At 36.9% G+C, this 26,086-nt stretch overlaps 1 protein-coding gene across 1 annotated transcript in view; it reads right to left on the bottom strand.

The window, feature by feature from the left end:
* Positions 1–3,723: 3,723 nt before the first annotated feature.
* LMBR1 (limb development membrane protein 1) overlaps positions 3,724–26,086 on the bottom strand; it is a 198,603-nt gene continuing 176,240 nt past the window's right edge. Inside the window, exons 16-17 of the mRNA XM_036761244.1 lie at positions 9,463–9,624; positions 3,724–7,215 (exon numbers count right to left, since the gene is read on the bottom strand). Of these exons, the coding sequence (XP_036617139.1) occupies positions 7,130–7,215; positions 9,463–9,624 (248 nt within the window). The 3' untranslated portion in view covers positions 3,724–7,129. The remainder of the gene's footprint in view (positions 7,216–9,462; positions 9,625–26,086) is intronic.

The raw sequence follows: 26,086 nt of genomic DNA, 5'->3' as shown, positions 1-26,086 counted from the left end.
GGATTTAGTCTAGTGCATTCTCTAGATCTGTTGGAAGAGTACAGAGGAAGGTAGTGGAGAAACAACCAGTGGGCAGAGAATGAAGTGAGAAAATGAGGATGGCAGAAGAAGCAATGAGGTCACTTGTGGAGAGGAGTTTGCCTGTGCAAAAACGGTATGAAATCAGAGATTCATAGTCTCACATATAACCCTCTAGTGTTCTGGTTGTGTATGGAAATCATCTTTTGGGAAGTGTTTACAAGTTTTCAAGGGTAAAATGTGAAAATAAGGAAAGCACTACTTCAATGTCTACAAAAGATGTTGCTACATAAACTATAATTACCTTAATAGTGACTTCTTTGTTTGTGCTCATTGTGAATACTGAATTCTATTTTTAATTATTTCTCTTTGCCAAAGGAAGGAAAATGCAATTAGCTTTTATAAACAGATTATTTTCAGACAGTTATTACATTCTTATTGCTGTGGACTAGAGTTCACTTCTAGAGGTGCCAACATGAATATCTGTAACTATGAAGTGTGGGATGAAGCATGAGAATCTGCAATGAGCTTTGAACAGGTAAGGACTAGCAACCAGGTCCAATATAAGATGACTTAACTGAGTTGATCTAAAATCCATATAATAAAATAAAATGCATTACAATACTATTTAATGCTGTCTTTTTTTAATTTACAAAGATTTTTAGTTCCAAATTCTAAAGTAAAAAATAATTAGTAAAGTCATGGTGTGATTAGAAGGCAAACATAGAATTCTACAAGGATAAGATATTAAAAGGAACATGAAGAAAATAAAACTATATTATGAAAAGCAAGTTTTTTGTTTGGGTGAGTCAGAAAAGGAGAATGCTGATAAGGGTTAATAGAATTTTATGGTAGCATCTGAGTGTATTACAAAGCAAACAGATGCTTTTACAGTGATATAATCACTTAAATACTGAAATTTAAGAATAAATGAGGCAAATAAGGAAAAAATGTTTCAAAGATTCACTTCTTGCCTTTTGAAATTTTATGTATTTTATGAAAAAGCCACAAAAGGAAGCTAAAATTAGCTTATAGGTTTAACATGTATATGTGTATGTATGTATGTATGTGTATCTGCGTATATATGTGGTAGTCTTGATACAGTATTAAAACTTGAAAATATATTTTCTTGATTGTTACAGGCTTTTTGCTCAGATAGCTTCAACCCAGGTTATAATATGTAATTTATGTTAGATTTTGGAGATTTACCATAAACAAAACAATTACAATAAATAATTACTGGCAAGGGAACTCACTTCTAGCAATTTCTTGAGTAGGCTAAATATTGGGCAGATAAGGGCTGACTGGTTTTTAAAGAATTTGCTTCAATTATTCCCTGCCTTGTTCCTCCTACCTCTATATACACAAAGAAAACACTATTAAGATAAAAAATGCCTACAGTGGCCAATTTTTGTCTTGCTATTATTCTTATCATGCTCTATAACTACAAATTAGAAATATGAATCAGCCAAGGCATAAAAGGGAAAAAATACTACTAACATAGGCACAACTTGCAAATCTCTGATGGACACATTCAATTGATAAGACTTTGGCCATGTCATCCATACATAGATTATTTCCTTCACATTTATAGTTTGTAATCAGGTTCCTTATAGATTTAGTTTGATTGACCTGATGGACCCTGCCAAAATACAGTGAACCAACTAGAGTCATTCTGAACCAGCACGGTCCACAGCTCTAGGCAACACAATATACTCACCTCCAAATCAGTTCTATATTGAGTGCCTTTCACAGTCTTTATCAAAGTTCCTCAAGTCCCAATTTCTCATGAAGTTATTTTCATTATCTTGCCTAGCTCAAATAAGAGGTAACCGGATATCTGTAAGCCATTTTTAAAATGTTGTTGGCACTTTGGCTAGCTATGTGGGGGCCTGGGATGAACTGCACTTATGGGAAAGGCCCACAGAATTTTAGAGGGGGAAGAGACCTTAGAGATAATTTTCTAGTCCAACAGCACCATTACATGATAAGGGAACAAGCCCAGAGAGAATAACTCACTTAACCAAAGCTACAAAAATCCTTCCAGCTCAAAGGTACTCTTTATAGACAAATAGGGAAGTTTCTACCTACAGACTAAACATATACATGTGTAGCTAAAGGAATGAAATTTCTATAATCCACACACAAAAATCAGTCTTAATATTTTATAGTCATACTAATACTTATGTTGTTGTTATTGTTCAGTCATTTCCAGTCATATCTCACTCTTCATGACCCCATTTGGGGTTTTCTTGGCAAAGATATTGGAGTGGCTTGTCACTTCCTTCTCCAGATCATTTTACAGATGAGGAAACTGAGGTAAACAGAGTTCAGTGACTTGCCCAGAGTCACACAGCTAATAAGTATCTGAGAGTATCTGGAGATGGTCTTCCTGATTCCAGGCCCAGCATTCTATTCACTATATATAGAGAGAATATACACACACCATATATATTCCAGAGAGAGAGAGTGAGAGCATCTATTCTGAACACTGTATCCAAAGGAGGAAATAATTAATTAGAAGACTCAATGCTAGAATCACAAAGGGGAAGGCAGAGAAATTGCTATTAAGTGCCAATATTTTTTCATCATCTTGGCATAGAGAACTACCGGGTACCTTTTCAATCATGAGAGATTTAATTTGGGACATATTACTTTATATAATGTATAGTAAACTTCTGGACCTCAATAATCTAAGCTAGTACAGGTTAGACATGTGAATAAGTTCAAGAAAGGTTTAGAAAAACTGAAAGAAAATAATCGCAAAATGATTAAGAGAAAGCTGGGACTGTTTGGGTACTTCCCTAACCTTTTGATTGGGAAATCATGGAGGACAATCATCCCTGCTTCTAAAATATCTATCAGTGCTACTATCAGACACAGACTTCTAAAATGAATGGATCATGACTCTATTCTAATATCCTGGTTAATAGAGATTTTTAATGTCAAAGTACACAGGTTCACAGATTTATATTTTTTAGCAACAGGATATTGCCTGTAATGATAATTTTACCTGATTTCCAAAAATAAATTATTTTGAGACTATTTACTAATTTGAATTATTTGTTCTGTCCATTAGGGTGGTCAAAGGTTGACTTTCCTTACTCCTCTAGGAGCTCTTAATTAATCTGAGCTATAGGTTGCTAAGTCTTTTAGAACAACTATATTTAAGTTAGTTAAGCTTAAGTCAGTAGTAACTATGTTTAGTTATAGTATAATTGTCTAAGATTGATAGATATCCTTAATTAATGATGACAGTTGAAATTTGAGGAACATAATTTATTTCCCTCCCCTTCAAAGAGGAGTCAGTGGTAGAGATGGTTTACCTTTCTAGTTAGATGACTGAAGTTGGGGAGGGGAGGGCAGGGTTGGAGAACAGAGTGCTAGTCCTGGAATCAGGAAGACTCATCTTCCTGTGTGAACCTGGACAAGTCACTAAAAGGTTTGCCTCAGTTTCCCCATCTGTAAAATGAGCTGGAAAAGGCAATAACAAACCACTCCACTATCTTTGCCAAGAAAACTCCAAATGAGGGGTGGCGAAGAGTAGGACACAACTGAAATGACTGAACAACAACAAAAGAGATGACTCACCATTACATAATATAAATCAAAATAACCTATAATACATTTAAACCTTTGCACAGTTGTATTTAAGATTTTTTTAAAATTTTCTTCAGTACTTCCAAACTCAAAATATGAAATGACTTTTTGTAAAACTCTTTAATTTCTAAGACATTTTAAAACAATCACACTCAAAAGTATCTCAGAGGAACAAACATGACCAAAAGATAAAACATCACAGTACAATCTATAAACAAGAATCATTTACCAGAGTTCAAAAATTTGTAAAGTAACATCACAACAGCGTGATTTTAGTTTAAAAGTTTAAAAAGTCAATACTGTAGATGTACTTATATTTTTCAAAGAAAACAAAACGCAAAAGATCATATTACAAGAACCCTGCCATCGTGCTCACAACAACGAAAACCCACCTACCATTTTGGTCATAGTTAATGGTTCACCGACACTAAGGCAAGAGAGAAAGAAGGCTATGTACCACTCCCAACAAACGAGGCAGATGTTGATGTCACCAAGATCAGCTAGAGAAGCACCTTTAATGCAGCTCAAGAGTCAAAACACCAGCAGTAATTTATGGCAGTTCAAAGGGTGTTTTAATGAAACAGACATGAATTGCTTTCACACTTAGCTCTAAAGAGAGTTTTGTAGGTAGAAAAGTTTATTTGTATACAGAATGTACATTAAGCTGCTAAGTGGATTTCAAACTTGGGTAATATGACAGAGCAGCAGAAATCGGTTCAAATGCCTTAAGCGATTTATTAAAAATAGTGAAGAACCAATTAATACTGATCTAGCATATCACACTGCCTCCTCTCAGTGCTATTTAAGGTATCTTTCTCCCACTTAAGTGTGCGAATCCAGGAAATCTTTGTGACTAGAGCTTTTAACATTCCATTAAACAGATATGGGGATGTAAGCAGGCTTGATAAAGCAATCACTAGATTTAGTATAGTCTCATATCAATGCCTATCTAAATGGAAATGGAAGTAATTATTAACATTTGGGCCACTTTTCTGTAGCAATACCTCTCCTCTTCCACTAACAGACAACAGGAAAAAAAAAAGAACACTGTGATGGAGACTCTAGGAGTAACAGAACCAAATGCTGTTTAGTTATCCATCCTGTCATGGACCTTCAGTGCAAAAAAAAAAATTACGTGGGGGATAGGGAAGGGCTCAAGTAGATGAGCTTTGAAAGCAAATGTCTCAGAAGCAATTTGAAAAAGAAGTTATCAGAAATATAGTGGTTGTTTTTAGGATCTAAATCTATTGTGATTATGTAGTACGGTGTGAATCATTTAATGATTTGTCCTCATCACAATCACCATCATCACTTCTGAGAAGAATTAAAAAATAAGATTAAAATAACAAAGAAAAATTTATCTTTGCATACTGTGTATCACTTGCTTCTTGCTCATATCAGTTCTGGAAATAAAAATCTCCATACATTCCAAAAGTTTAACAAATAGACACAATTTTTGAAAAGATAATTTACTCACCACTATTTTGACAGCAAGCCCATATCCCAGAACTCTTCCCTTGGGTGTACAATGCAAATCTAAAATGCCATACAGACACTTCTAATGACCTGGCAACATAATCATCTAGGCTTCTGAGTCTATTTCCCTCTTATAGCCTTAATCTGATCTTATCTTTAATTCCAGTTCATAAATCCTTTAGGCAGGGACTGTAATCCAATCTCCTATACAATGTACTGCACATAAATGATGCTTAAATTATTATTAATAGTGAAATAGGAAAGCAGTAGCAAGGCAGCTGATCTTTATTAATTATCTATGTACTTAATATTTGGGGTGCTATTTCCATTCAAATGAGACTGCTTCTAGAAATTCACTAGTCCTGGATTCTTATGGTGTTCAGAAACAGCATTCTTTCTTTTTTCAAAAAGCCTATATTGTATCTTTGACAGGCCCTGGATCTCTCTGAACGGAAGCAAAAACAGAGCAATAGCAGGCTGCATGGAACAGAAGAGTCTTACAGAGTTAATGTCATTTCCTCATCACTGGGTTCTAAATAAAAGCAAAGTTTTAAATGCCAAATATACACATTCCAGTTTTATGGAAATAAACACACACACACACACACATAACCACTCACACACACTTCCTTAAATTCAGCAATGTGAAAAACAAACATTTTAGTAACCTTGTCTGAACACAGACAATCTATTCCCATACACATAGTGCATGTGTGTAAATATAAATTGCATACATATGAATTGTGTGCAAATGTGTCCATATTATACATTTTACATGCAGAATTCTAGGCATTTTACCCACATGTGATAATGTTGAATAAGATTTTCTATTTTTTAGTCAGTGGCATTAGAGTCAGCAAAATCATCTGATAGAAATAGATAATTTAAAAAATTATTACTTAGATCACACTGCACTGCAAAACTTTTCTTATGTCAAGTCTATTTCTGTATGGATTGTGGATGCCAGATTTAAATTTTTATAAGCCTGACATTTAAGTTATTAGTATATGAAACAGTAACTTAAGGACTAAAAACCTCAGTGATATAAGCAGCTTATTTCACCAAGTACTTATATTTTGATCAGTTGTCAGGTCATATAAGAACAGGAAAATGATTTTACCTTACCTAAAGGCCAAGAAAGCCATGGTTACTTTGTGCCTATAGGGTAAAATCGAAATGACAAGTGGGATTTCCACACTGGCCACTATTATGGGAGGTAATGTTGAATAGAATAGACACAATTTTATAGAGCGAATGTGACTACATAATACTTCTTACCATAGCTTACTCTAATGCAAAACATAAGACATTTCTTCGGCTCTCTAACAAATATACCAGGCTCAGGTTTAAGAAGGAAGTTAGTATTTGTCCCTTGGGCTCATCAGCTGATCCACATAGTCTGTAACAATCACCAGAAGCTAAAGCTTCTATTATTTAAAACTAAACCTATAGAAAACTTTAAAAAGTCATTTCCAAATATTAATCTGGAATGCTAATCGCTAGTTCTAATGTAGTTTACATTACAATAACTGACATTCACAAGCATTTAAAAACTGCATTTTGGGTGAGAGCTTCACTTACTTTCAAGAACACCTATTAATGTTTATACAACTTTTGGTCCAGTTTATGACGGACTTTAAATGAATCTGTTAAGTATCTCAAAACCTGTTTTTAAGTACATTTTTATATTAGGCGAAGACAGAATTTTCCTAAATACAGTAATAAGGATGTTACATCTATTGATGCAACATACTCTGTCTGCAGAAAAGGAATCCCATGTTCTTCTCAGGTTCCAGTCTTCAAGGAATCTGTATAACGTGTAAGTACAGAGTAGATCAAAAAGTCAGACTAGAAAAAGTAGAATCTGAAGTAACCAGGTTCTCACAAGTACAGTGTGGAAAATGACATTTACAAGCTGGAGCTCAAAATATGAACCAAAAATTAGTACAAAAAATACTCTGATGACAGTGACAGGAATGTCATGAGGTCGGAATTTTCAGTTCTTCTAACTGTAAAAGATTATTGATTGTGTCTCTCACAGTGATTTCTGATGCCCATTTGCAGAAGATTTGGTTGTTTCTGAGTCTCTTGCATTGTTTGAGAGTTGAAGTTTGTGAAGACCTGCACAGACATTAGAGATGGTGAGAAGGGCAAAAAATACTCAACACAAGTTCTGTCTGGCTTTTATGATCTGACAAAGTCTCATGGAAAACTGAACACAGAATATCAGCATCACCATGAGGTTACAGTCATTTCCTGAACAACATATTTTCTACCCTTCACATACTTCAGTGCTTAAGAAAAAGAACACGATGACGTATATTCTCCAGCTTTCTTTCACCAGGAGAACAAGGAGGTGAAATAAAAAGAGAATGCTATGCTAACGAAGTTCTAAACAATATAAGTAACAAGCGTTTTACAAAATGTAGGAGGAAAATAGTTCTCCCAAGGCTTTTTCTAACACCCTAAAATTTACTTGTATAATTTTTATTTTCTAACATTCCAATGAACTGATTAATTTCCATTACTGATTTCCTAGAAACAAACCATCAGAAAAAGGAGCGTTAGCACGGAGAGAGAAGAGACCTCAATTCAGAGTCAGACAGGCTGAGTTTGCACCTGACCCCACTTTGTTGTTGAGCTTCTTTTGCCCTCAAAACCCACATCTGCAAAATGAAGGCAGTGGACTAGATGAAGTGGACTAGAAGAGCCCCTCAGCTCTAGAATCAATGAACTGTCTCTTCCCTTTCCTCCCAATCTCACCAGGTCATTTCCCTGCTCAAACACCTTCAGCGGTTCCCTTTTAAGAGAAAATACAAAGTTCCTCAGCTTGACATTTAAAGTTCTTCACAAACTGCCTCCAACCTACCTTTCCAAATGTATTTCACATAAATGCCTACACACACCATGTTCCAGCCCATCTGGCCTCACTGCTGCTGCCTGAAGGAGGCACCCCATACCCCCTGCTCTGTCTCTTTGCACAGGCTGATCCCTCGGTATAGAAGGTACTTGCCATTCACCTCAGAATCCCTAGGTTCCTTCAGAGTGCTTCCTATGGGAAACCGTTAGTGATCTCTCTCCTCAGTGCTGATCTCCCTTCCTCCAATTACCTGCTCTGTGTCATATATTTACAAGTTGTGTTGTTACAGAGAATGCTAACCTCTAGAGGGCAGGGGCTGGTCTTTGTTTTTCTCTTTTTATCCCTAGGACCTAGCACTGGACCTGACACATAGGTAGCTGATCAAAATTTGTTGAACTGAATTGAAAAAATAAACCCTCCTAAATATACCTGGCACTGCAAAACAAGTGGTCAAGACCCTCCCGCATAAACAACAATCCTGAGAAATAAAAGGTTACAAAAACCTCTTCTAGGAGGTAAAGAGAGAATAAACTTAAGTGGCCTTGAATGCTTTTCTATCCAGTGGTGGTTAATATTAGTTGGATACATGGAAGGGATTCATACCTTCAGCATGTTGGGGTGATTGTTAATAGTAAACACTGATATAGCTACTATTCTGTGCCAGCCAATGTGCTAAGCCTTTCACGTAAATTATCTCACTGGATCCTCACAACTACCCTGGGAGGGAGGTGCTATTATCATCTCTATCTTACAGGTGAGGAAACTGAGGCCATAACAGAGGGGAAGTGACTAGATCAGCTACAGAGTATCCAAAGGTAGATGTGAACCCCTGGCTTCCTGACTCCAGGCCCTTGACAATTTTAACAGTGATTATAAGTCAAATAATGGAGAATCACCTGGAATCTAAGATTACTTTGTCCCTAGCTGATAGTGGAATGCTTATATTTTTACCCTGAAATACTATTCTGCTTTATGTAGTTCAGCTGCCCCTATAAAGCCCTGGTGTGGGGGTGACCCTGGGCTCTTTAAGGCTGTGCCAACAGAGGACAAGCTTGGGCAGGTCCTATCAAGCTGGAAAAAGACAAGAAACATGGATACCAAGTGAAGTCATTGTCCAAGGCGCTGATGAAACAACATACTAAGTCAAGGGGAGTAGTACACTTCTGTGTCAGTAGTTAAGAGTACCCAAACACACTGAAGAAATCAAGCTTTTCTGAAGTACAAAGGATAAATTCCTGAAGTATGAATCACCCTAATTTGGGTCAAACCCAAGCTTCACAAAAACCTGTAACCAAAAAATTAGATTTATTTAGTTTCTAAAGAATATCATTTATGATGGTATGCATATTCTACTAAAAGCAAAATGACTGTACTTTGGGACCTGGCCAGATACCTCAATAAGGTTTATATACTGTAATCTCTGGATTACAGAAGACTTAAAATTAGCTAAAAGGTCATGAATTAGCATAATAAATACACACATCCCTCCCCTTCAAACCCCAAATTACCTAAGGCCTTGAAAAGTTCTTCTCGTACAGCAGAGGTGAACTTTCTGACTAGACACAAAGTCGTCACAATAGCAAACAGCAAATTGTAGGATAATACAATGTAGAAATTCCCCAGCCAATTAAATCTTCCAAAATCTCCAAGAAGATCAAACCTTGTAATTCCTATTAAACAAACAGAAAGAAGAAAATGACTCTTAATAAAATTCAATATAAATGTTCATTAGCAACACTTTATGATCTAGGACAGTACACTAAATTCTGTTTGGTAGCATTTTTCTCATCTTTATTACTTCTGATTTTCTACTGGGTCTTTTAAGTTATATAATGATTAAATTTGTGCAATTAAGAAGTAATCCAAAACAGTTTACTCTACCATTAATATCAGAGCTATTTACAAAGCAACAAGAGGAAGGACAGGTGCTTAAATCTCATACCATCCTTGCACAGGAAAAGGAACTGACCTTGGGTGCCATCAGTAAAAACTACGCTTACTGCAACACAAATTCACGAGGCAGCAGGATACATGTGGAGGATGGATAATGAGCAATTCAACTACCGAATGGCCAAGAATAAAGAGTGGGATGAGAATAAGAGGATTCTGAGGACATCATGAAACACAAGGAGAAGCCATGGAGTTAACCATGAAAACAGTGCAACTTAGAGCACAAAAATCACAATCGCCTGAGGAACAAAAAGGCAAAGCCAAAATGATAAGGATGACCAATCACTTGACTAGAGCCAGTGATTAAAAAGCAGTTTTTATATAGAGTATTGTATGAACAACTCATCACAAATGAATGGCTTTTTAGTTAAATCAACTATTATCACTGAAGAGAAATGTCAAGTCAATAAGTATTAAGCACCTACTATGTGCTAAGTGCTGGAGATACAGAGAAAGGCAAAAAACAGCTCCTGCCTTCAAGGAGCTCACAGGCTAATGGGGGAGACAACCTGCAAACAGCCATCTACTAACAGGATAGATACAGGATAAACTGCGAATAACCAATAGTGGGGAATCATTGACATTAAGAAGGCCTGGGAAAAGTTTCAAGGAGGGGAAACGTTGCAGGCCCAGGGAACAGCCAGTGAAAATGCCCAGAGGGTGGAGGTGGAGGGTTGTATGTGAGGAGCAAAGAGGGTGGCATCATTGGATACAAAAGGGGAATAGGGTGTAAGGAGCCCCAAAGGGCAGTGGGCAGGTTACGAAGGGCTTTAGAAGCCAAACAGAGGATTTTGTATTTGATCCTGAAGGTAACAGGGAACCTCTGGAGTTTAATGAGTCAGATGTGAGCTTTAGGAAGATCATTTTCATGGCTGAATGGAGCCTGGATTAGAATGGAGGGGGGCTTGAGGCAGGCAGTCCCACCAGCTGACTATTGTGGTAATGAAGATGTGAGGTGAAGAGGGGGTGTATACTAAAGCAGTGGCAAGGGCAGAGGAGAGGAAGGGGGCATATTCAGGAGATTCTGCAAAGGTAAAATAGACAAATGCTGGCAAAAGTGAGAACTGAGAAAAGGCCCCTAGATCTGGCAATTAAGAAATCATAGGTAACTTTGAAGAGAACATTTCAGTTGATGTCAGAACCCAAACAGCAGAATGTCCACAAGATAGTGAGAAGAAAGGAAATGGAGGCACTGTCACATATCAACTATGAAACCTGCTACTCACCTCTGGATAGAGAAGTAAGGGACTCGCAAGTTGTAGAATGAAACGAAAATTTTCAGGCAAGGACAGTGGAGAAATTTGTTTTACTTGACTCTGTATATTATTACAAAGCTTTGTTTATAAAACATATATGAGGGAGAGGGGAGAGAAAGGAGTCTAGCAACAGATTTAAAAGAAAAAGAAAGAAGGTCACTGAAGGATATTTTAAATGCACAGAAGTGAACAGAAGTAAAAGCCACAAGGAAAATAGAAAAGCAGAAGAGTTTTGAAAATTACATAGTGAATTTATTATATGCTTAAAAGAGCAAGTTATACATAGAGATTCAGATTTTGTTGTTTACTCATTTTTTCAGTTGTGTCCAACTCTTCATGATCCCATTTGGGTTTTTTTTTTTTTGGCAAAGATATGGAGTAGCTTGCCACTTCTTTCTCCAGCTCACCTTACAGATGAGAAGACAGAGGCAAAAAGGGTAATGTTACTTGCCTAGGGTCACACAGCTGGTAAGTGTCTGAGGCCAGATTTGAGCTCAGAAAGATCAATCTTCCTGACTCCAGGCCTAGCACTCTACTGCGCCACCTAGCTGCCTGGAGATTCCTATACAGTCCTTTTTTCTGTTCTACTTTATATATGGAAATGCTCATTACTTTTGGTGTTTGTTAAATTTAAAAGAAAAATAAAATTTTCAAGTGAATACAAATATGTATATCCATACACATAATATGCCTATATTTAAAGTACTAAAAACAATGACAGTCATGTATCACACAGGAGTGCAAAATAACACAAAAACCCCTGCGTAAAAGAACAAATACTACTAACGCTTCTGGACCTCAGTTTCTTCATTTGTAAAATGACAAGTTGGAAAATGGACTCTGAGGTTCCTCAGAGCTCTAAAAGTCGAAGATTCTAACTAGTAATCAGACTGCGCATCTGTAGAAGGTGATATGTGTCATAACTTTCAAAATACATATGGTCTTCCAAGATATCACTCACTGATATTTTTATTTTCTAAAATACTATGCTAATTCTACTAAATTCAATAAACATTAAGTTAGGCATTTACCTCACATTAAGTTCAATTTAATTTGTCGCATTAGTTCTCTGACTTCATGACACACTCCCAGCCCAAGAAGTTTCCACAAGCTTTGGGCACTCGACACCAATCCCCCACCCCAGTAGCAGTTCATTGGTCTATAACTTACAACTGAGCTGTGAAAGCTGTGCCAGAAGAGAAGGAAGTTAGTAGCAAGAATGGGTTGGCAATTCTTTAAGAGCTGGAAACTATGTCGAACAACAGGAAAAAAATCTTTCTACTTAGAGTCCTCTATCTTAGAGACCGCTCACTATCTTCTCCGATTCAAGAAGTCAGGCTCAGGTACCAGCTTGGGTCATAGGCTTACTAGTTTCCAGGAAAACCACACAGAAGTGAGATAGCCTTTCTGGCTATTAGTAAAACCAAATCGGGTCCCATAAACCCTCACACCGATAATCCCTATTGAACCTCAGGTTGAAAAACCTACATAACTGTTCAATTTCAACAATTTTCTTCGAAGATGAGATAGTCTTAATGTCCTCTCTTATAACCTCAAAGAGTTATCGAAAATGATGAAAATCTTTAGGTGCTAAAACAAAAACTTCTACATTATTTAAACAAAGCTTAATTCAAAACTTTTCAAAAGTAAAGTGCATTGAAAATCAGTACTCCAAAACCTATATTGTTATGAAAAATTAACATAAATTATGACATTGCATTTTAACTTAACTTTTCTTACTGACATACTTTATCTCTCCCAGTTAATGGTATAAAAACTACATATTTTCTCTTTACAGAAGTTTCTATAAAAGAGAAATGGAAAACTATGATGAGTAATAAAACTCAATCAGGAAATCTATTCTATTCAGCTGTAGTATTTAATCCAAAAGCCAGAGTGACCTCAGAGCGTTGGCCAACAAGATAAACTCTCTTCTACCACAGAAATAAAAATCATTTTTCCTCAACATCTCACTCAAATATGTTGTATGTACAGTTCCATAAATGACAATCACTCCTTCCCATCTATAAAGAAAGAAGATATAGAACAAAACTATTCATTTAAATAAGATCTTGTTACTTCACCTACGATACCACAAGTCAACATAATTTATGTTTTTAACCCACCTGAGTCAACTTTTACTTTCAGCAATCTCATTCATGTTCATAGCTAGCAAGGAAGTTGAGATATAATCTGTATAGTCCAATACTATAAAATGTTTATTAGAACATGACTAACAAATCATATTTTCCAGCATATTACAAATGCAAATAAACTGATCATAAATTCATTTCCATGATAAAAAGCTGTTCTCAAATAATTGCTTTTCAAAATTTCTGATTTCTGCAAAGAACACACCCATACCTTTGACCTTAATTGGCCTACTGCCAATCATTTGATTAATTTAAAACAAAATCAGGGGATTTCTGCTTTTGATGGGGGAAAGGGACAGAGTGCTTTAAAAAAATTACCTACTTTAAATCTTTACTAAATTTGCAAATCTTTACTAGAATTTGCAATATACACATAAAATGACAAATGAAAAATGCTTTCACTAATCCTCATGCCATTAAAAATATGAATCAATGATTAAATTATAAAGATGATACTTTACTAGGACTAGAAAAATGCACATTCATTTGGGAAAACAAAAAGTCTAGAACTTCAAGATAAGGAGAAAAACCATGACTGAAGGGGGCATAAAATTATCAGACATCTAATTTCTAAACAATTTGATACTGCTTAGGAAAAAACCCACAAAAGTAGATCAGTGAAACAGCCTAGATAAGCAAAAAACAGTAATCTAATCAATCCAATCCAATCCAATCATTGACAACAGTAATCCAATATTTGATAAATGCTATTTGTTAGGGGAAGAACTCTTTTTCTGACAAAGACATATTTGGAAAATAGGACAGCAATCTGGCAAATTTGATTTTGATCAATGCCTTTACAAAACACGCCAAAATAAACTAAAAATGGATGTGACCTAAATATAAGTTTACCCATTTTTAAAAATGAAAATAAGATCTAGCACCTTTCACAACTATGGCCATAGGGAGAATTCTTAACCATGCAAAGAAAGGGTGGAGGTTATAAAATTTTATCTACAATTTTAATTATGCAAAATTTTAAAAGTTTTGCACAAATAAATTCATTGAAGGTAGGATTAGGAAAAAAGTGGCAGAGTGTGAAAAATATTTGTGCCAAATTTGTGCCTGTTACATCACTATTCTAGACTTCAATTCGGAATAAAGAAAGAAGTGAGTAAACTGTCCCCTTTGGCTCCATAATCTCACTACTGGGCATATACCCCAAGGAAACCAAATCAAAAACAAAACTCTATACCAAAATAAAGTTCAAATACATTAACAAAATATTCATAGTAGCACTCTGTAAGCAAAGAACTAGAAACAAGGTAGATAGCAACATACTGTGTAGGACATTAAAAAAAACAACTATGGTATTTAAAGGTAATGGAGTATTATTGTGCTATAAGAAATGGCGAATCTAAGGAATTTAGAGAAATATGGGACTATTTGTATGCGCTGATGCAGAGGGAAAAAAACAGAACCAAGAGAACAATATACACAATGACTGACAATAGGTCACTAAAAGGAAGTTAAACTCTGCAGAATGGAAAAAGTTAATGAAGATCAAGTAGAACAGAAAATAAAGCATTCCTCCTTCTTAATGTAAGAAAGGCAGGTGACCACAACTCTCCTGTCAGATTGGCTAACATGACAAAACTGGAAAATGATAAATGAGAGGATGTGGGAAAATTGGAGCACTGTTACATTATTGGTGGAGTTGTGAACTGATCCAGCCATTCTGGAGAGCACTTTGGAACTATGCCCAAAAGGCTATAAAAATGTGCATACCCTTTGACCCAGCAATACCACTTCTAGGGCTGTATCCCAAAGAGATCACACAAGGGGGAAATGGACTGGTATGTACAAAAATATTTATAGCAGCTCTCTTTATGGATGCCCATCAACTGGGGAATGACTAAACAAATTGTGATATATGAATGTAATGGAATACTATTGTGCTATAAGAAATGAGGAGCAGACAGACTCCATTATAACCTGGAAAGGCTTATATGAACTGATGCTGAGTGAGGGGAGCAGAACCAGGAGATCATTATACATGATTACAGACACACAGTCTCTGTAAGGACTAAAGACAGCTCCAAAAGACTCATGATGGAAAAAGCTATGCACATCCAGAGAAAGAATTATAGGGTATGAATGAAGATTGAGGCAAACTATTTGCTCTTTTTTTCCCTTCTTTTTTGGTTTTGTTTCTTCTTTCTCATGATTCATTCCATTGGTTATAATTGTTCTTTACAAATGGACTATTATGTAAATAAGCTCAATGAGAAGGTAAATGTAGAAGCTACAATGGATTACATGCCATCTTGGTGGGGGGGAGGGAGGAGAGGAAGGGAGAGACAATTTGGAACCCCAAAATCTGTGTAACTGAATGTTATAAACTAAAAATAAAAAATAAATTAAAAAGAAAAAGAAAAAGAGGTGACTACTAGCACAGAATATTGCATATAATGTCAAGGTATGATACCTGTATTGTTGCTTAATTGTTTTTCTATTTTGCTTCTGACCTCTGCCTCCTTTAATCCACCCTCCCTTCTATCAGCCTCTCCCTTTCTCTTTTCCCTTCCCCTCCTATTTCCCTATAGGGTAAAACAGATTTCTATACCCAACTGAGTGTGTATGTTATCCTCTCTGAGCCAATTCTAATAAGAGTAAGGTTCAAGTGTTGCCTGCGCCACCACTACCACCCCACCATGCCCCTGTAAAGGCTCTTCTTTTCATGCCTCTGTGAAATAATTTACCCCATTCTACCTTTCCCTTCCCCCTTCTCCTAGGGCATCCCTCTTTCTCACCCTTAATTTTATTTTTTTAAATCATCCCATCACAGCCAATTCACACCCAGGGATTCATTCTGTCTATGTATACTCCTTTGAACTGTCCTAATAATGATAAAGTTTTTAGGAGATACAAGTTATCATCTTCCCACGTAGGAACAGAAACAATTTAACCTTATTGAATCCATTACAATTTCTCTTTCATTGTTTACCTTTTTAATGCTTCTCTTGAGTCTTGTATTTGAAAGCCAAACTTTCTATTCAGCTCTAATCAGGAATGCTTGAAAGCCTTTTATTTCATTAAATAACCATCTTCCCCCTGAAGGATTATACTCAGTTCTGCTGCATAAGTAATTCTTGGTTGTATTCTTTCTCCTTTGCCCTCTGTAGTATCACATTCCAAGCCCTCCAATCCTTTAATTTGGAAGCAGCTAAATCTTGTGTTATTCTGACTGCAGTTTCACAATATTTGAATTGTTTCTTTCTAGCTGTTTCCAATGTTTTCTCCTTGACCTGCAAACCCTGAAATTTGACCAGATTATTCCTGGGAGTTTTCGTTTAGGGATCTCTTTCAGGAGGTGATCAGGGGAATCTTTCAATTTCTAATTTGTCCTCTGATTGCAAGGTATCAGGGCAGATTTCTTTGATAATTTCTTGAAATATAATGTCTAGGCTCTTTTTTTGATCATGGCTTTCAGGTAGCACAATAATTCTTAAATTATCTCTCCTGGATCTATTTTCCAGGTCAGTTGTTTTTCCAATGAGATACTTCACATTTTCTTCCTTTTTTTCATTCTTTTGACTATTTTAATTTTTTTCTTGATCTCTCATAGTGGAAGGTAATGGTTATTACCTTCCAGTTGCCCAATTCTAATTTTTAAGAAATTTTCTTCAATAAGCTTGTGTATTTCCTTTTCCATTTTGCTAATTCTATTTTTAAAAGTATCTTCTTCAGTATTCTTTTGTGCCTCTTTTACCAAGCTGTTGACTCTCTTTTCATAATTTTTTTGCATCAATCTCATTTCTTTTCACAATTTTTCCTCTACCTCTCTTATTTGATTTTAAAATCTTTTTTGAGCTCTTCCAGGAATTCTTTTTGGGCCTTTGACAAATCCTCATTTTTCTTTGAAGCTTTGCATGCAGCTATTTTGACTTAGTTCCCATCTTCTGGATTTGTGTCTTGCTCTTCCCTGTCACCATAATAAATTTCTATGGTGAGGTTCTTCTTTTGTTGTTTGCTCTTTTTTCCAGCCCATTTTTTTACTTTTAATTTTATGTTAAAGTTGGGCTCAGCTCCCTGGATGGAGGGGGCACTATCCCAAGCTTCAGGCCTTTCTTGCTGCTGTTTTCAGTGCTACCTCTGGATGTCTGTAAGTTTTTGGTCCTTTCAGGGTGATATGATCTAAGAAGAGGCATGGTCACTACTCTCCTGGCCTGTGCTCTGCTCTCTGAGTGACCACAAGCATTCTTATTCACCAGGGAACTGTTAGCAGGACCCCTGTACTCCTGCCACCACAAGGGCTAGTGAGCTAAAGCTACTTTTAGCTCTCAGACTGACATGGAACTACATACAGGCAATGCGACAGTTCTGCACCCAGTCACAGCAAAAGATCCCCTACAATCTCCTTCTAACCAGTTGTCTGACCTCCTTACCATCTGTGTGTTGAATGCTCCTGAAGCTGCTGGGCTGAACTGCCTACAAGGCCTGCTGCTGGCATTGCCAGGGTGTGGCCTATGCCATGTTCCAGGACAGACCACCACTCCACTGAGACAGACCTCTCCTGCTGACCTCCTAAGCTGTTCTGGGCTGGAAAATGGTTTCACCCCATCCTTTTGTTGGTTCTGCTGCTCCAGAATTTGATTTGAGGTGTTATTTTAAAGTTGTTTGGAAGGGAGTTTAGGAGAGCTCAGGTGAGTCCTTCTGCCATCTTGGCTCCACATTTAACTGTTTTCTAAAGAAAACTCCTCCCAGAGGATGATGAGAAATGAGACTTTGATATAAAGACAAAAGGCATCAATAAAACATTCCTCATTGGAACATTGTCTATTAATAGTCTCCTTAATTGGCCTGTGCTCTGCTATGATTTCTGGCTCTTTCAGCACCCAATATGCTCAGTGGTGTTTCTGTCCTTAGAGCATAACCCCTGTTATCTGTTGTTTCCATAGTTTAGCCAATTTTGGTATGATATTTCAATTTTTCAAGGTCAATTTGAATGTGTTTCTATCTTTAAGAGTATAAACCCACAATTTAATTACCTTAAAATTTTACTTACTGTGATTACTTTTCCTTAGGAATAGCCACATAACTCTCATGAGTTTTCGCATTTTTAATCTTCTGCTGTTTAAGTATTTAATAATGCTATCCTCATACCTTTCCAAGTTTTTGCTCTTTTCCACTTAAATACACCGACTTCCCAATAAATTAAATGTGGAATGGATAAAACAAACTCCTTTCCCCCACTCTTCTTAAAATGATTGTTAAAATACTGTCAATATCCATAAATAGGTAAGATTTGTCAGTTTTCTAAAAAGTGAAAATGCTTGTAGATGTCTAATAATTACCTTATTACACAAAAAATAAATAAAAATGGTTTTCTTGAAAACCATGCATACACTTTTAACAATATAGCTTGTGATCCTAGTTTACGAGAAAACAATCAATTCCTTATGTTAAATATCATATAACTTCCTGTATTATAGATAGACTATTATCTCTCAGTCTGATTCCAAGCATTATCCTAAGTAGAACCAATTTTTTACTTTCTTGACTCACACTCTTGTTAATACAATCAACCAACTCTAGTAGGTGGACCAAGAAACTACATGTTTTGGTTTAAAAAGATATTCAGATGTCTAAGCTCTGGTTTGGGGGGAAGAGAAAGGAATCTCAAATCATATCCAATTCTATCTTATACTGTTCTGGACAATGAGAAAGAGAGAAGAGGGAAAGAGATACTGAAAACAAAGAATACTGTATGGGCATCATAGTAAGAACTTTAAAACATACCTGAGATGCTTAGATGCATGCAGAGACAATAGGAAAATGACTATGCCAAAAGACAAAAAGAAGTTGAAAATAAATAGAAGAAAGCTTCATGCATTCTCCTTGGAGAAGTAAATTAAAGGAGCTGGAAATTGTCAATTTCATTATTTGTCCAAACACAATTAAAATATAATTTTATGGGACACCTGATCATCCACCTTGTAGTGTTCATGGAAAGCACTCACAAAAAGACTACTGTAAAGATAATAGCAATGCATGTGCCAATATATGCAGCAAAAGATGAAGAAGTAGAGAAATTAAGAACCTGTAAGAATGTGCCAAAACCAAATTAATATATAACTTGATACTTGCTGGCTTCATTGTGAAAATAAACACAAGAGAGGGCTGTAAAGAATATACTGGAAAATAGGATTCAACACTAAGAAATTAATGAGGCTAATTTCTTGTAAACTACCAAAAGCCTCACTTCTATATATTCACAAACACTTTATTCAAGAAGAAAATTGGAAAATACTAGAAATGGCAAGAATTAATCACTATTACAATAAAGTATAATTGGTGATTCTTGACAGAAACAATTAATTATTGACAAGTTTATCATTTCAGAATCAGATGTTTGTGTGCAGTCAAACCATCAGCTAATTAGACCAAGTTCAAAATTAGAAGAAAAGATAAAGAGAAGATACTGCATGTAATTACAATAGCTCCAAACTGTTGCTGCTAAAAAATGGGCAAGTAATAAGGAAAAAGCTGATTCGTTTTCACCATTTCTTACAACAATTTAACCATTCAAGACCTTTAATTATTCTTGGCATAAACCCCTATCTTAATTTCCAGTTCTGATCTCTACATTTTCACACATAGTCCTGAGTCTGACTAAATTACTTCTAAAGATCCTTTTCAGAGTGATCCTTCTAGAAATTCTTCTCAAGTGGTTAATATATTACTTACTCCCTTCCTACTCCTAACACTGCTTGCCACCAAACAAGTGGTAACTGATTCACTACAAACTGATGCTATCTAAACTCAAAAGGGTCATCACTACTGTAAACAATGATTTTATTCATCTCTTACTATCAGTTTCCAAGACTGATATTCCAAACTTTTTTTCTCTCCTCAAATCCCTATTTTACTTCATTTCTCAGTACATGAACTTAGTCACTGTTTTACTAAAAAGATTGAGTTCATGGGATAAGATGAGGAAGCAATCATCTCATCTTCTCTCTCAATTCTTCTAAATGTCTGGAACTTCATCTATTACCTCTTCCTTCCTCTTCTACTCTCTAGGAAAAAGCAGCCTTCCTCTTTGTGAAGCCTTCTATCTTATCAACGGAAAGGTATTCAATCTTTCCTCTCCAATGGCTCCTTCTCCATCCTACATAAAAGCTCAGATTTCTCCATCTCCAACCAAAAATAAAAATCCTTCCTTTGATTCTAATTCTCACTTGCATTATCATCCACATATTCTCTCTTGTTACTAAAATTCATTGCCAAACGCTTTTCCTTCTTTAAAATTTTGTTTCTTGGAATTTTAATTTTTCATAATTCTTAACTTGACAAACATTGAACACAAACTTTCCATATACAAAGACGAGAAAGAGGTTTATATATAAGTCAATCAATCACTAAGCACCTACTGTGTTTCAGGCACTGTGCTTAGTGCAAGATACGAAAGAGACAAAAGAAAGTCCTGGCCCTCAAAGAGCTTACACTCTAATGGGGGAAGCAACATACAAATATATGCAGCATGTATAGGACATAATTAACAAAGAGAAGGCACTAGAATTAAGAGGGCTTGGGGAGAAAGGAATAAGCACTCACGTAGCACCTTCTATGATCCAAGCACTATACTAAGTGCTTTACAAATATTTCATCTGATCCTCACAATCACCCTGCAAATTAAGTGCTGTTATTATCCCCATTTTACAGATGAGGAAACTGAGGCAAACAGAAGTTAAGTAACTTGCCCCAGGTCACACCATTAGTAAGTGTCTGAGGTTGGATCTGAACCCAGATTTCCCTGACTCCAGGCCCAACACTCTATCCACTGTGCCACCTACTGCCTCTAGCTCAAGAAGACTTTTGCTAAAAAGAATTTTTGTTGGAACTTAAAGGAAACCAGGGAGGTCAGTAGTTGGATCAGATGAGGGAGAATGTTCCAGACATGGGGGACACCCAGAGAGAATGCCTGGAGCTGAGAGGAGTGTTTTGTTCATGGAACAGCCAGGAGGCCAGTGTCACTGCATGGAAGAGTATGTGTCAGGGAGTAAGGTGTAAGAAGACAGGAAAGATAGGAAGAGGCTAATTATGGAGGGCTTTGAATACCAAACACAGCATTTTTTATTTGCCCTGGATGCAACAGGGAGCCAACTGCAAATCTCTATGACATACAGAACTTTTAAAAAAATATATAATAAATTCAACACCTCAGTTTCAATGTTGTCCATTTTATGTGACCCTCTCAACATTTTATCTTCTCTTCTATGAAATTTAAATAATGACTCATTGATGTTCTTGTCCTTTTTTTCTTTTTTTCTTTCTTTTTTGGCATCACCATCACCAGCCTTGATTTATCCCACCAATTCTTCACTCTAACCCCCAAAGTCCTCCCATGTAGCATATGTATTGGCCATGTTTGAAAAATATACATCTCATTCTGCAAACCTGGCCTACTGCCTCTCAGTCAAGAGATGGGAAATGCGGGTGGAGCCAAGATGGCGGCTGGAAAGCAGGGACTTGCATGAGCTCCCTGCCACGTCCCTCCAAAAACCTATAAAAAATGGCTCTGAACAAATTCTATAGCTGCAGAACCCACAAAATAGCAGAGGGAAGCAGGGATGGTCGCTGGGTGACATCTATCATGCACAGAGCTGGGAGCGGAGGGGAGCAGAGCCCAGCATGGGCAGCGGCAGGACCAACCAGACCAGGAGATTGGCGGTACAGGCCCTAGTGCCCTGAATCAGTGAGCTGTGGCAGTTACCAGACTTCTCAACCCACAAACACCAAAGACAACAGAGAAGGTTAGTGGGAAAAGCTGCGGGGGACAGAGTGAAAAGAGTTCATGATTCGGCCACCACCCCAGGGGCAGCGGGGTTGGTGCAGCTACAGAACTACAGCTGCAGTTGCTTCTGGCCCCAGGCCCACCTGGTGGGAGGAATTAAGTGGCAGATCAGAGCAGGAGTGCAGAGCCAAGTGTCATACCCCGACAAAAAATTCAAGGGTCAAGTAAGTTGGCTGGGAACACGGCCAGGCAGCAAAAGCGCACTCATATTCAGTCTCAGACTTTGGAATCTTTCTTTGGTGACAAAGAAGACCAAAACATACAGCCAGAAGAAGTCAACAAACGCAAACAGCCTACATCAAAAGCCTCCAAGGAAAACATGAACTGGTCTCAGGCCATGGAAGAGCTCAAAAAGGATTTGGAAAAGCAAGTTAGAGAAGTAGAGGAAAAATTGGGAAGAGAAATCAAGAAAACCACGAAAAACAAGTCAATGACTTGCTAAAGGAGACCCAAAAAAATACTGAAAAATATATTGAAGAAAACAACACCTTAAAAAATAGACTAACTCAAATGGCAAAAGAGCTCCAAAAAGCCAATGAGAAGAAGAATGCCTTGAAAGGCAGAATTAGCCAAATGGAAAAGGAGGTCCAAAAGACCACTGAAGAAAATACTACTTTAAAAATTAGATTGGAGCAAGTGGAAGCTAGTGACTTGATGAGAAATCAAGATATTCTAAAACAGAACCAAAGGAATGAAAAAGTAGAAGACAATGTGAAATATCTCATTAGAAAAACCACTGACCTGGAATATAGATCCAGGAGAGATAATTTAAAAATTATTGGACTACCTGAAAGCCATGATCAAAAAAAGAGCCTAGATATCATCTTTCAAGAAATTATCAAGGAGAATTGCCCTGATATTCTAGAACCAGAGGGTAAAATAGAAATTGAAAGAATCCACAGATTGCCTCCTCAAAAAGATCCCCAAAAGAAAACTAGGAATATCATTGCCAAATTCCAGAGCTCCCAGATCAAGGAGAAAATACTGCAAGCAGCCAGAAAGAAACAATTTGAGTATTGTGGAAACATAATCAAAATAACACAAGATCTAGCAGCTTCTACATTAAGGGATTGAAGGGCTTGGAATATGATATTCTGGAGGTCAATGGAGCTAGGATTAAAACCAAGAATCACCTACCCAGCAAAACTGAGTATTATGCTCCAAGGCAAAATATGGACTTTCAATAAAATAGAGGACTTTCAAGCTTTCTCAGTGAAAAGACTAGAGCTGAATAGAAAATTTGACTTTCAAACACAAGAATCAAGAGAAGCATGAAAAGGTAATCAAGAAAGAGAAATCACAAGGGGCTTACTAAAGTTGAACTATTTTGTTTACATTCCTACATAGAAAGATGATGTGTATGATTCATGAGACCTCAATATCATAGTAGCTGAAAGGAATATGCATATATATATTTGTGTGTGTGTGTATACATGCATACACACACACACACACACACACACAGAGGGGCACAGTGTGAGTTGAATCTGAAGGGATGATATCTAAAAAAATTAAATCAATTTAAGGGATAAGAAAGGAATATATTGAGAGAGGGAGAAAGGGAGAGATAGAATGGGGTAAATTATCTCACATAAAACTGGCAAGAAAAAGCAGTTCTGTAGGAAGGGAAGAGGGGGCAGGTGAGGGGGAATGAGTAAATCTTGCTCTCATCAGATTTGACCTGAAGAGGAAATACCATACACACTCAATTGGGCATCTTACCCCACAGGAAAGAAGGAGGAAGAAGATAAAAAAGGGGGGATAATAGAAGGGAGGGCAGATAGGTAGAGGAGGTAATCAAAAACAAACACTTTCAAAAAGGAACAGGGTCAAGGGAGAAAATTCAATAAAGGGGGATAGGTTAGGAAGGAGCAAAACAGTCTTTCACAACATGAGTATTGTGGAAGGGTTTTACATAATGATACGCATGTGGCCTATGTTGAATTGCTTGCCTTCTTAGGGAGGGGGGGGGGGAAGGGAAGAGGGGAGAGAATTTGGAACTCAAAGTTTTAAAAGCAGACATTCAAAAACAAAAAAAGTTTTTTCATGCAACTAGGAAATAAGATACACAGGCAACAGGGCGTAGAAATTTATCTTGCCCTACAAGAGAAGAAGGGAAAAGGGGATGGGAAGGGAGTGGGGTGACAGAAGGGAGGGCTGACTGGGGAACAGGGCAATCAGAAAATAAGCCATCTTGGAGTGGGCAGGAGGGTAGAAATGGGGAGAAAATTTGTAATTCAAACTCTTGTGAAAATCAATGCTGAAAACTAAATATATTAAATTAAAAAAAAAAGAGACGGGAAACATGATTTACCACTGGTCTTCTAGAATCATGGGTAGTCGCTACATTGATCATAGCTCTTACAGCTCTCAGAGCTGTTTTTCTTTACAATGCTGTATTAACTTATAATTTTTTTCTTCTGCTCCCTTTACTCTTCATCAGTTCTTATAAGTCTTCCCAGGTTTCTCTGAATCCACCTCTTAAAGCAGAGGTGTCAAACTCACAGCCTATTGGCCCCATAACTCCAAGCACAAGTCTAACCAGATTAAAACATAATTGAGAAAAGTTTTTGAAAAATTTAAAAATAAAACATAGATAATGTTAATTTGTGTTTTTCTAAGTCAATATGTGGCCTAGAGGGATCTATTTCTATTTGAGGTTGACACCACTGCCTCATGGCACAATAATATTCACTATATTCATATACAATAATTTGTCATGCCATTGTACAATTAATGGCCGCTCCCACAGTTTCCAGTTCTTTGCTAGAAGAGAAAATGCTAACTGGTGCAGTCGATAGAATGCCAGACCTTTATCTTTGCCAAGAAAACCCCAAATGGAGTCACAAAGAGTCAGACATGACTAAAAAACGACTGAACAACAACAGAATGCTATTGGTCTTGTTGCACATATGGGCCCTTTTCCTCTCAATTTTATCTCTATCAAACTTCTAAAAAGAATAGTTCATATTCATCACCTTAACTTTCTCACCACCCACTTCTTCCTTAACTGTTTGTAATCTGGTTTCCATCCCCACCACTCTGCTAAAGAGGTCCTTTCCAAAAGTCTGTGTGGCAGCACTCAGATATAGCCATTTCATTACGAGTATGAGCTAGCAGCAACGGAAGCTGTCCATCTATAATAATTTTTTTTAAGCTTGTCAATGTGATTCTTTTATTTCAGGCTTCTACAGGGGTCTTTAAGAACTCAAATGAAAGCACCAATTAATTTCCGTTTTCTAAACATTCACTTTGTCCCTTCAAGGTTTCTCCTTCCAGTCCCTTCACTTTTATGTATCTTGATCACATTTTCGACAGCAATAATTTCTATTCTTCTTGGAAGCTGCCATCAGTGAGCTCCTGGATGAGAATTTCAGCTTTTTTCCTGTTGCTCTCATTTGCTTCCAGTCCTGATCTTGTTCAATCCCAACTAAGTTGTACAGCTGGAGGGTCATGGCTAACACGACTTCCTGGTAAGGCCACTTTTCTGTAGCCATCACTACAAAATGTTCACAGCAACCCACCTGTGATCAAGCTGGGTTCTTTGGTGCATCTACAATTAATTTTGGAGAATGTGAAGCCACCTTCAAGTGGCTAGGCATAAAAACACACACTAGAAAAACTGAATGCTGCAAATTTTGTTTGCTATGTGGAAATCAGACAGTTGTATGTCAATATCATACTCTTTCACCTGATCCCCTGAGTGCCTGTGCCATGGACAACACTGGGCTTGAAATCAGAGGTTCTCAATTCAAATCTGGCTTTTAGCACTTGCTACCTGTGAGAAACTGGGCAAGTAATACCTCTCTGTGTTTCAGTTTCCTCATCTATAAAATGAAAGGGTTCCAAATGTAAATCCTCTAATTTAAATGCTAATTCCAAGATGAAGCCTTCCCTGAGCCCATCCAACCCCGGCCTGGAAAGTGGTTTCTCCATCATCAACCCTCTCATAGCATTTTGACTGGCTTTCTCC

Source organism: Trichosurus vulpecula, chromosome 5 (assembly GCF_011100635.1).
Source record: "Trichosurus vulpecula isolate mTriVul1 chromosome 5, mTriVul1.pri, whole genome shotgun sequence".
In the NCBI taxonomy this organism is placed as follows: Eukaryota; Metazoa; Chordata; class Mammalia; order Diprotodontia; family Phalangeridae; genus Trichosurus; species Trichosurus vulpecula.
This window is presented reverse-complemented; position numbering and strand designations above follow the sequence as displayed.